Source organism: Electrophorus electricus, chromosome 14 (assembly GCF_041902795.1).
Source record: "Electrophorus electricus isolate QZ-2024a chromosome 14, ASM4190279v1, whole genome shotgun sequence".
Taxonomy (NCBI): domain Eukaryota; kingdom Metazoa; phylum Chordata; class Actinopteri; order Gymnotiformes; family Gymnotidae; genus Electrophorus; species Electrophorus electricus.
Window position 1 is genome coordinate 23,111,723 of NC_137510.1, and position 10,702 is coordinate 23,122,424.

General features: G+C 44.3%; 1 protein-coding gene across 2 annotated transcripts in view; it reads left to right on the forward strand.

The window, feature by feature from the left end:
* The window catches only part of itga10 (integrin, alpha 10), a 30,913-nt gene extending 20,213 nt beyond the window's left edge, over positions 1–10,700 (forward strand). For both annotated transcript variants that reach the window (XM_026999250.3, XM_081695723.1), the window contains 21 exons: positions 418–491; positions 961–1,105; positions 1,611–1,759; positions 2,114–2,257; positions 2,715–2,918; positions 3,103–3,233; positions 3,323–3,489; positions 3,629–3,771; positions 3,874–3,984; positions 4,139–4,224; positions 4,559–4,700; positions 6,144–6,236; positions 6,744–6,820; positions 7,122–7,205; positions 7,621–7,705; positions 7,932–8,045; positions 8,231–8,338; positions 8,530–8,643; positions 8,931–9,026; positions 9,149–9,262; positions 10,093–10,700. In XM_026999250.3, coding sequence (XP_026855051.2) covers positions 418–491; positions 961–1,105; positions 1,611–1,759; positions 2,114–2,257; positions 2,715–2,918; positions 3,103–3,233; positions 3,323–3,489; positions 3,629–3,771; positions 3,874–3,984; positions 4,139–4,224; positions 4,559–4,700; positions 6,144–6,236; positions 6,744–6,820; positions 7,122–7,205; positions 7,621–7,705; positions 7,932–8,045; positions 8,231–8,338; positions 8,530–8,643; positions 8,931–9,026; positions 9,149–9,262; positions 10,093–10,149 — 2,438 coding nt within the window. In that variant the 3' untranslated portion in view covers positions 10,150–10,700. The remainder of the gene's footprint in view (positions 1–417; positions 492–960; positions 1,106–1,610; positions 1,760–2,113; positions 2,258–2,714; positions 2,919–3,102; positions 3,234–3,322; positions 3,490–3,628; positions 3,772–3,873; positions 3,985–4,138; positions 4,225–4,558; positions 4,701–6,143; positions 6,237–6,743; positions 6,821–7,121; positions 7,206–7,620; positions 7,706–7,931; positions 8,046–8,230; positions 8,339–8,529; positions 8,644–8,930; positions 9,027–9,148; positions 9,263–10,092) is intronic.
* The last annotated feature ends 2 nt before the right edge of the window (positions 10,701–10,702 follow it).

Genomic DNA, 10,702 nt, shown 5'->3' on the forward strand with positions numbered 1-10,702 from the left:
GACCGGAAGGAAGGTAGTAGAAGTTAAGAGCTGGAGAAAGGATGGCCAAGGATATGGGTGTGGCTGTAGGCACCACAGGACGTTCCCATTCATCTAAAGAGATGTGAACCAGACAGAAGGGCTGACCTTTCTGTGATCTGCTTTAGGATATCATATTATTTTATATGTTATAAGGCATTTATTTATATGTTATAAGGCGTTTGGATACTCTGGCATTTGTTTTAGGTGTTCACACATTAGTTGCGATTGTGTGTTAGTTTATTAATTTGGCCTAATATATTGAACAGGGTTAAGGATGTGTTATATTGAATCTTCCATCCACTCGGTGAGCTATCACATAATCTTTACTTCAGAACTTCAGTCAGACAGTATGTACTTGACCTTAAGTGTCACATGTTTTGCCTTATGTAATGACAGGAACATTGGGATACAATGAAAGTGCCTTCCTCATGGAGATGTCTCAGATTGGGTTCTCCACACACATTTTAGATGTGAGTATATATTCAAATCATGCCATAATACTCAGAACCAAAAATCTCCATGACTTGCAGTCATGAAATTTTACTTGTTCATTCTTAGCCTTTTCCCAGAAGGATTTATAAAAATATTGCTAAATGCTTGATGTAGAATTTGTCCCACAAGATGGTCTTAACACTGTATAGTGTTTTCTTGACTAAAAAATTAATGAGGTTTCTTTGGATGAGATTTAATTGGAAAGTGTCTTCACAATGAAACTAACATCTTAATTTTAACATCATCCAAAGGCAAGATTTGGCTCTAAAATGCAAAAGGACTGCAGCTTCCAAATATCCTCAGCATTTCACCGTGCCATGTAACTGGCAAAAAGATTATGTGATGAGCTTGTGTGATTGTTTTTGTAAATACATGTCAGAGATAGCATGTATTAGTCACTAATGTGCCCTGTGTTCACCCTGTCTTTTCTCTGGGCCCCTTTTGCAGGATGGGATCTTGTTCGGAATGGTGGGGGCGTATGACTGGGAGGGAGGGGTGTTGAAGGAGAGTAGTGGGGGAACCATTACGCCCCCACGAGAAGCGTTTGAGAAAGAGTTTCCTCTGGAGTTAAAGAATCATGCTGCTTATCTGGGTAACCTCACCACACAGTTTATTAATACTGATAACACCCTCAAATCATAAATAAGCAGTTATAATAATTCAACAAAAGAGCAACACTGACCTGTTACTTACCAGATAGTGAGCCCACGTTCATCTATATTGTTAAACCTTAGATCTTGCTGGGTAGGCATCTTAGATCTTGCTGGGTATCCATCAGTCAGAATTATACCAGTCAGCTTCATCAGATATTTGTTAATGAGTTGCTACCATTTAACCACCAAAAGAAAGTCATATTAGTTAGCAATTATTATAAGGCTCACATCAACATATGAAATTACTCCAGTCACATTCTACAAGTCAGCAGGTTTCTGTTACCCTTTTTCATTATTTGTGCAATATAAAATCTTATTAATAATTTTTGTTATTACAAGGTGTGCAGGGTTAAGATTATCATAAAGTGTTTATAATGTTTTTACATGCTTGCTCTGTAGTACATATCTCAGATAAGCCTGGTTCTGTGTGTGCATATACTACAGGTTACACTGTGTCCTCAGTGACAGTAGGAGACTGGAGGAAGCTCTACGTGGCTGGTGCACCCAGGTTTAAGCACAAAGGCAAGGTTATCCTCTTCGACCTGAGTCCAGATGGTGATGTCACCATCACACAGGCCCTCGCGGGAGAACAAGTAAAGACATTCATTCATTTATTATCTCCTCGGTCTGATATTTTAGGCCCAGTATAGCCAGATTCTCCACCAGGCTTCTCATACAGCTTCTCAGAACAGGATTTGGCTTTTGATTCTCTACCATATGTCATCATCTCCTCTCTTTTATTCACTCTCATCCTCGCGTTCATTCAATTTCACTTTATTGGCATGACCATGTTACAGTATTGGAAACGCATTACACTGCTTTGACAAATGGATTTACCAAACACTTTTCTGTCTTGTTTATCTCTCTCTCTCTCTCTCTCTCTCTGTTTTTCTCTCTCTCTCTCTCTCTCTCTCTCTCTCTCTCTCTCTCTCTCTCTCTCTCTCCAGATCGGCTCTTATTTTGGCAGTGAGGTGTGTGGGGTGGATGTTGATCAGGATGGTATTACAGATATCCTATTGATTGCTGCCCCCATGTTCCTGGGAGCAGGAAACAAAGAGACAGGAAAAGTCTATGTCTACTGTCTAGACGGGGTAAGAAGTATGAAGGCAAACAGCGTGTGTATGTGTGTATGTGAGTTTGCATGACGGATGTATAAAGACAAATTTCTATTATAAGGTGTGTCTGCCTTTACAAACACTCTTACGAGAACTGACATTTTTATGATTAAGAGTAATGAAGTCCTTTGTGCAATGTATCATTTTAGGCGAAACTTGTGATGACTTTAACATGAAAGAACTTGATCTACTGAAAAATGTTAGACTATTACCACTATTACAACAACTAATCAACAAAAAAGGCACAGATTTTGAATTTCAGTTCCATCTTATCATTCATTATTATTCATATGTTTTTACCCAGACAAAATCACAGAAAAAAAAGCCCTAATGGAACAGATAGGGATTATAATTGTAGAATGTAGAACATGATTTTGATCCTGAAATCCACCACAAGGAAAAGCCCCACTGCATATATCTTACCTGCCCCCAGGAAGGTTTTGCCCCAAACGGTACACTACACTCTCAGCAGAAGGCCCAGGATGCTCGGTTCGGCTACGCCATGGCTGTGGCTTCAGACCTCAACCACGACGGCTACGCTGACCTGCTGGTGGGAGCGCCGCTAGAAGATGACCACCAGGGGGCACTTTACATCTACCATGGCGATGAGTACTATATCATCCCTCAGTACAAGCAGGTGAGCTGATGAGAACATGCGACACGATTGTCCAGCATGACCGAGAACATAAAGCTAAACCCAATGTCTGGAACACTTGCTTGCCCACAAACATCAGTTCCTCTGAACCCCATGTTCTTGTCATCCATATCTGAATTCATTTGTCCTGTCTGATCCCTCTGTGTCTCCTGCCGCCTGTCCGCAGCGAGTCTCCGCTTCCTCTCTGTCCACGCCCCTGCGTTACTTCGGCCGTAGCCTCTGCGCCCTGTTCGACATGGACGGTGATGAGCTGCTGGACCTGGCCGTCGGAGCCCAGGGTGGTGCCATCCTCCTCAGGTGCCTGGTCCCCTCGCGTCCTCCGCCTGCCCGGCCTGACCCCGTGCCCGGCGCCCGGCGCTGACACACCTTTGCTCCTGTGTGCGTAGGTCTTGCAGCATTGTGCAGGTCAACCTGAGCCTGACCTTCCAGCCATCCTCCATCAACGTCATCCAGAAGAACTGTCAGAGGGGCAGCCGCGAGTCGGCATGCCTCAATGCCACAGCCTGCTTCCTCGCCCTGTCGCGCTCGCCAGGCTCGTACGGCACGTATTTCGGTGAGGCACACCTTCTGCGACAAGCCCCTCTCAGGGCTTCATCGCCGTATCCGACTCATGGACCTGCCTTTAACAAGCTTAATTCAGCTCTCTGCGTTAATGCAACACTCTTCCCCAAATACTTCTCTGCCATGTCCAGATCTGCAGGTTGGGGCCATGCTGGATGACAGGAAGCTGTCTGCACGTGCTCTGTTTGACTCCAACTCCCAGAGGCAGACTCTGACAGGGGTCAGAGTTCGTGTAGGAGATCCTTTCTGCCACACACTGCCCTTCCATGTGGTTGTGAGTCTATACAATACAGACAGACAGACAGACATCCTGACTGACTGATTGATTATTCTTGACTCTTTATTGAATCTGCTTCTCTTCTTATTTGGCCAATAGGACACAGCAGACTACATCAGACCAATCAGTTTCTCCCTGCACTTCAAAATCAATGACACAGAAAGCGGTCCTGTTCTAGATGAAGGCTGGCCAACCACAGTTAAAAAATATGTACGTTAAGCACGTCTGTAATCCTAAACTATTTAGCAAATCACACTTACTCAAGATGAAAAATAAATGTGTACCGAGTCCTTAGCACCTTGCGAGAACATGTCCGTACGAGACCCTGGTTGCTTAGGCCTGGTTGTTTGTGTGCATTTGTTAGATCCCATTTTATAAAGATTGCGGCGAGGATGACGTGTGTGTGACGGACCTGGTTCTGCAGGCACACATGGACCTCTCTGGAAGCAGGTACCAGCAGCACACTCCACTCCTCAGTGCCGTGGAGTGGTGGGGCTGAGACCCGACAGTCGTAAGCTGTTAATGACCTGTGACCGGAAAAGCTATAATGCACATCTAATGTCACAGTAATGATGCTGTGTTATAAACCTGCCTTCACGTCTTGTGAGCAAAAACTCTGCTAAAAGCTGTGATTGATCAGGAGCAGTCACAGGTCACTTTAGGGTCATGTGATTGGCGCTGGCAGGTCTCTTTAGGGTCATGTAATTGGTGCTGGCAGGTCTCTTTAGGGTCATGTGATTGGTGCTGGCAGGTCTCTGTAGGGTCATGTGATTTGTGCTGGCAGGCAGCAGCCGTACGTTATCCGCAGTCCCCGTAGGCGCTTGGCAGTGGAGGTTCAGCTCCAGAACCGGCTGGAGAACGCCTACAACACCAGCCTCACGCTGCACTACTCCAGAAACCTGCACTTCAGCAGCCTGAGTATACGGGTGAGCACATGTGCACACACATATGCACACACACGCATGCACATGCACACACGCATGCACAAATGCACACACGTATGCACAAATGCACACCCGCACACACACACACGTGCACGCGCATGCACACACACAGATGCACAAAACATACTACTACTAATACTACTACTACTACCTAATCTACTACTATACTACAAAATGTACAAGAAATGTATTACTCGAGACCGCTCTCATTCTCCAGTTAAGTCTCCAGATCACATGTTAATTGTCATGCATGAATTTCAACTCAGTGCTGAACATTATTAAAGTTTCAATTCTTTTCAAAACCAGTCAAGACCACAGAATATCCGGTCCGTGGGCAAAAAATGGCAGGAATCCTAAAATATTTTGTTGTTTAATGTTGGTTATTTTGTTTAGTGTTGGTTATGTTGTTCAATATTGGTTGTGTTGTTTAGTGTTGGTTATGTTGTTTAATGTTGGTTGTGTTGTTTAGTGTTGGTTATGTAGTTTAATGTTGTTTATGTTGTTTAGTGTTGGTTATGTTGTTTAATGTTGGTTGTGTTGTTTAGTGTTGGTTATGTAGGTTAATGTTGGTTATGTTGTTTACTCTTGATTATGTAGTTTAATGTTAGTTATGTAGTTTAGTGTGTGTTGTGTTGTTTAGTGTTGGTTATGTAGTTTAGTGTGTATGTTGTTTAGTATGTGTTGTGTTGTTTGTTTCCATGTCCTCAGTAGATTCTGCCTTACTTGTATCCATCAAATTTGTGGTGTAATTCCCACAGGCTCCATCATAAGAACATCAGCAGGAGAGCCTCAGGTCTGCCTTGGCATGCCACTCTGACAAAACCCTCACATTTGACAGGTCTGTTCTACTGGGCACACGTGTGCTGTGTGCTCTCGCCAGCTGCGTCTGTTCAATTCCCAGTTGGTGTGGAGGATTCTTAGTAACAAGTGGGGATGATAACAGCAGGGATAAGGTGTCATTAGTAGGTCACAAAATAAGACCATTAATCCGTCAAAGTGTCAGGTGTTAATGAATGTTAATGGGCCTGTTATATTGAGCTATTAAAGCATAGCAAGCTATTCCTCGGTAGGTATTGTGGTTTGATAACTAAATTTGGCATCACTACAGAAGCCTTCTGGTTAAGGCAAAAGTTCAGTACAAAAGTATAATACAGAAGTTCATTTGTTGCCACGTTCATTCATCTTGCATCTATGCACCACCAATATGAAAAACAAACCACTCTGGCACTCAAAGATTTTTCAAAGTTGAGTTTAAATTCATGGTCTTGAATTGACTTGACTCAGGCTCAGCCATCTAGTCCCTGTTATTTGTCTCAGACCTCTTGGTCTTGCTCTTGACTGGCTCTAACCCAAGGTAGTCTTGAACAATTAAATCTACGCTATACAGTTTCTCTCTTTCTCTCTTGCTCTCTCTCTCCCTCTCAGGAGGATGCTCAGTTTAAGATTGAGTGCACGCCACTCAGCTCCAACAGCCGCTCCTGTAACATCAGCTACCCGGTCTTTCGCTCCCAGTCAAAGGTGTGCCCTCCAGTTTTGTCATTCAGTTTTACCTTGTCTCAAATAAAAACAGCTACTGAAGTGCAGTGCAATCCTCCCTCACTCCACCCCTCCCCTCCTCTCCCCTGACTCCACCCCTCCCCTCTCCCCTCCTCCCTCACTCCACCCCTCCCCCTTCTCCTCCCTCACTCCACCCCTCCCCCTCTCTCCTCCTCGCTCACTCCCCTCCTCTTCCCTCACTCCACCCCTCCCCCTCTCTCCTCCCTCACTCCCCTCCTCTTCCCTCACTCCACCCCTCTCCCTCCTCACTCCACCCCTCCCCTCTCTCCTCCCTCACTCCACCTCTCCCCTCTCTCCTCCCTCACTCCACCCCTCCCCTCTCTCCTCCCTCACTCCACCCCTCCCCTCTCTCCTCCCTCACTCCACCCCTCCCCCTCTCTCCTCCCTCACTCCACCCCTCCCCTCCTCCTCCCTCCTCCTCCTCCTGCACTCCACCCCTCCCCCTCACTCTGCTTCTCTCTTTCTCAGGTGAACTTCATGTTGGAGTTTGAATTTAGTTGCACGTCCCTTGTCAGTAAGATCCAGATGAAGCTAGTTGCAGCAAGGTACATGTCCACACAGGAGTAAAAGAACATGTTACAGCCTGCACACAACTAAAATACAGTACAAATCACTCCTGCTGATATAATGCTAAAATCATACCCATACTGACAGGCTGTCATACAAAGCTTGACAATGTGCATATAACACACTGAACAAAGGTGCTAATCAACATAGAAGGCTGAATGTGCATGGAGAAACATTAATTACAGATGGTAGTTGATATATGTATGTGTGTGTGTGTGTGTGTGTGTGTGTGTGTGTGTGTGTGTGTGTGTGTGTGTGTGTGTGTGTGTTTTCTTACAGTGACAGCATCGAAGGGGAGAACTCAGACAATACTGTTCAGTTACAGAGCATAGTTCAGTATGAGCCTGACATCTTCATTACCAGGTTAGGGACTTTTCTTCTATCTACATGCGCTGATAACTGACCGTGTCGCGGCTCTTCCTCTCCACCTGTGGTAAAGCTCTTGACCACCTTCCTCAGTTTTTCTCTATGTACCTATTTCTGGCAAACTTCTGTTTTAAATGGCTGTTCCAGCGATAACCAGCCCTAGCTATACACTAACAGTGAAATACCAAAATCAGTAAGGCTATACCATCTGTTTAGCAAGTATATGTTTGTGTTAGAACACTACTAGAACACTACATATACGTTCAGAAAATGTCTGATGTATGTCTTTATAGAATTTCATGTGAAGAGTGTACCTAAGAATTTCTGTAAATACCCATTACTTCATATTAAGTATATTTAAAGATACATTTGCTGTCACCGTTGTTTCTTTATTTGGTTTGGTGCTGTGCAGTGAGTCCAATCTAAACCGGTATGAGGTTCATCCCACCAGGACGTTGTCAGAAGGGACAGGACCTGAATTCCACACACATTTCAGGGTGTGTATAATCAGGAATTATTCCTTATCAAACATAAGTCAAAGACCTAGATAGATCAAAGATCTTCGTATCAAAGACAAATCAAAGCGCTTTAACAAAACTTAACATACAGTTAGTATGTTACATGTGTTTTACAACATGTTTGTCTACATGCTGATCCAGCATCAGTTGTCTGATGTTATCTGTGTGCGCTTGTATTAAGATGTCTGTGTTTTTGTGTGTGCAGGTACAGAATCTAGGCTGCTATGTGGTCAATAATTTGGATCTGCATGTCAGTTTACCCTCTATAGCTGCAGCAGACAGAGTCTTCTCATCTGTGGTGAATGCGATCTCTCACAATGTGAGTGTTTATGCTGTGTGTGTGTTTATACATAAACATTCCCACTTAGTCAAATCACGTAGATTTTGGTTGCATATTTGGGCTTATCCTTTGATGTTTGCATATATAACATAACCCACTATTGCAGTACTCTATTGCTAATGTGCGGGACTGATGTATGAGCACACGTGGACTTGTGTGTGTAGATCTCGGGTATAAACTGCAGTATTAAGAATGACCTGGCTGAGATGAAGGCAGCTCAGAGAGACGTACGTCCGCTGCATCCTGAGGACATGAAGAAAAATGAAGTACTGGTGAGAGCTGTCCACAAGTACACATTTCCCTAAACATCAGTAAACAGTGGGAACTGAACCCGATATCAGAGTTGTTGGGGGTTTTTTTATGTTTAAGGTGTGTTTGAAATTAATTGTAAATGGTTACAGGTTTACTTAAGCTATTTAACTGTACTGAGCCACATTTACATTTAATTTGTGTGTATGTCTAGAACTGCAGCACAGCCTGGTGTGTGGAGGTTGTGTGTCAAATCCAGCAACTCCTGAAGGGAGAGACGGCCTTAATACGAATCACCAGAAGAGTTCATGATAACTTTTTCAGACAGGTAAGGAACGAACATTCACACACCCATTCACTCACAAATATATACTCACCTTGTTCAACAAAACATACTGAGAACTATGGCCTCATTTTAAATGCTCTCATTTCAAGGAGCAGTGTGTACAATATACATGAGAAAAATATTAGAAAGTTCATATCTAATGTTCTCAACATGATAGACTAATACTTTATCAAAGCACATGATCTATTCCACACATTCTTAACAGTAACGGGCCAGTGATGTTGCATGGCCGTTACCTTTCTGTGCGTATGTGTGACATTGTGCACCAGGCCAAGTTCAAAGCTGTGATGATAGTGGGCTCCTACCAACTGCATTCACGCGAGACCAATCTGATCACACTGGGGAATGCTGCCATCTGGAGGGAGGTGAGAGAACTGCAGGGCACCAACACCACCAGAGCTACCACGCCACATTTAGGCCAGCCTGTGCTTTACTTGAGCAGTGTCTGAGCAGTCAGTTTCACCGTGCGCCTGTGCCATGTGGGCAGATGGGGTTGGAGGTGTTGAAAGGTCGCTCCATACCCATCTCGTTCTGGATCCTGATTGGCAGCATTGTCGGAGGCCTGCTCCTGCTCGCACTCATCATCTTCATCCTCTGGAAGGTCTGAACGATAACACTCACCACGTTAAAAGCACCGACACTTAACCGGCATTTTCAGCACGGACGTGCTCTTACACACATGTAGCACCAGTCAAAGGCTTGGACAAGCCAGAATGAATGAATGTTTCATAGTATTAAAGGCAAATTGTGTGTGTGTGTGTGTGTGTGTAAATTTTATATATATATATAATGAATTTGATAAAATTATAAAAATAATAATGAAATACATGTACTTATTTTTAAATGCCCCCTTAGAAAATAGTTTAATCTCTTATGTGGCAGCATATGTGGGAGAATTTAACAGATATCATACAAGGCTGCATCATGAACACCAAGCACACGCAAAGCTGTAATCATAGGCTGGCTACTTATATACAAGCTAATATTTAACACAAAAATAACATTTGTTATTTTAGTGTTTTGATACCTTTACTATTTTTTAAATACCAAAAACAGTAAAAAAACAAAAACAAACAAAACAAAAAACAGTGTAGGTGTGCAGACTTCTATGTAGTAGTATACTCTACTATACTCACAGATGTTGCACATGGGTGTTACAGATGTTCTCTTATTTTGAAGATCTTGATCTATAGCTCAGATTACATCTCAGCCTGCCAAATGTCAGTGACTGTTTAGTAGTGCAGCTTTTCCCCACTGAAACGCAAGCCAGCAGACTGCAATTTCTTCCAGTATAATACAGTGGAAACGCGGCTGCCTTCATCAGTCATCACGAGTCATTGTGAAAGATTAGATCTGCATCCATAACTGGCATTTGGAGTAGCACATCTTCCTGTCACTGATCTCCTTCTTGGCTGGGGCCTCTCTCAACAGCTGGGCTTTTTCACGAGGATGCAGAGGAGAGAGAAGGATGAGAATCACAAGGACTGAGCCGCACCACCTCCGAACCTCTGGGTCCATACGGCTCACGCCGCCACCCAACCCCCTTCCCCTTTTCCTGGACGACACCTCGCCCCGGAGCAGAGGCCACCCACTCCACCCACCACTCTTCACCAAGAGAGCACAGCCGGCGCGCACGCCGGCCTGCTCCCTGAATCCACCGAGGCACGCTCGGCTTCCAGTGGGCCGCGTGGAGTGGGCCTCTGAGGGCATGCGATTGCGTGAACAAGGCAGGCAGTGATAAGAGGGGCTGAGGTGGGGAGTGGGGGCGTTTTATTTGTTTCCCTGCTAAAGTCAAACGAAGGAATTGAGCGTGCTTGCCAGGGTGGTGTGATGAATGACCTCAGCGGAGCTCCACTGAGCCCCTGATGACGGCAGGCTATATTTGGATGGCTGAGTAGAGGAGTGTGTGGACTGGAACTCTGCACGATGTAATGCACTATTCAGATGTGCATGGGAGCAATGGGTAGAAGTCACAGCGAGCAGTTTCACTTTATTTATCTCCAAACACGTAATTGTTTTTTAATCCTCTCTGTGTTCATTT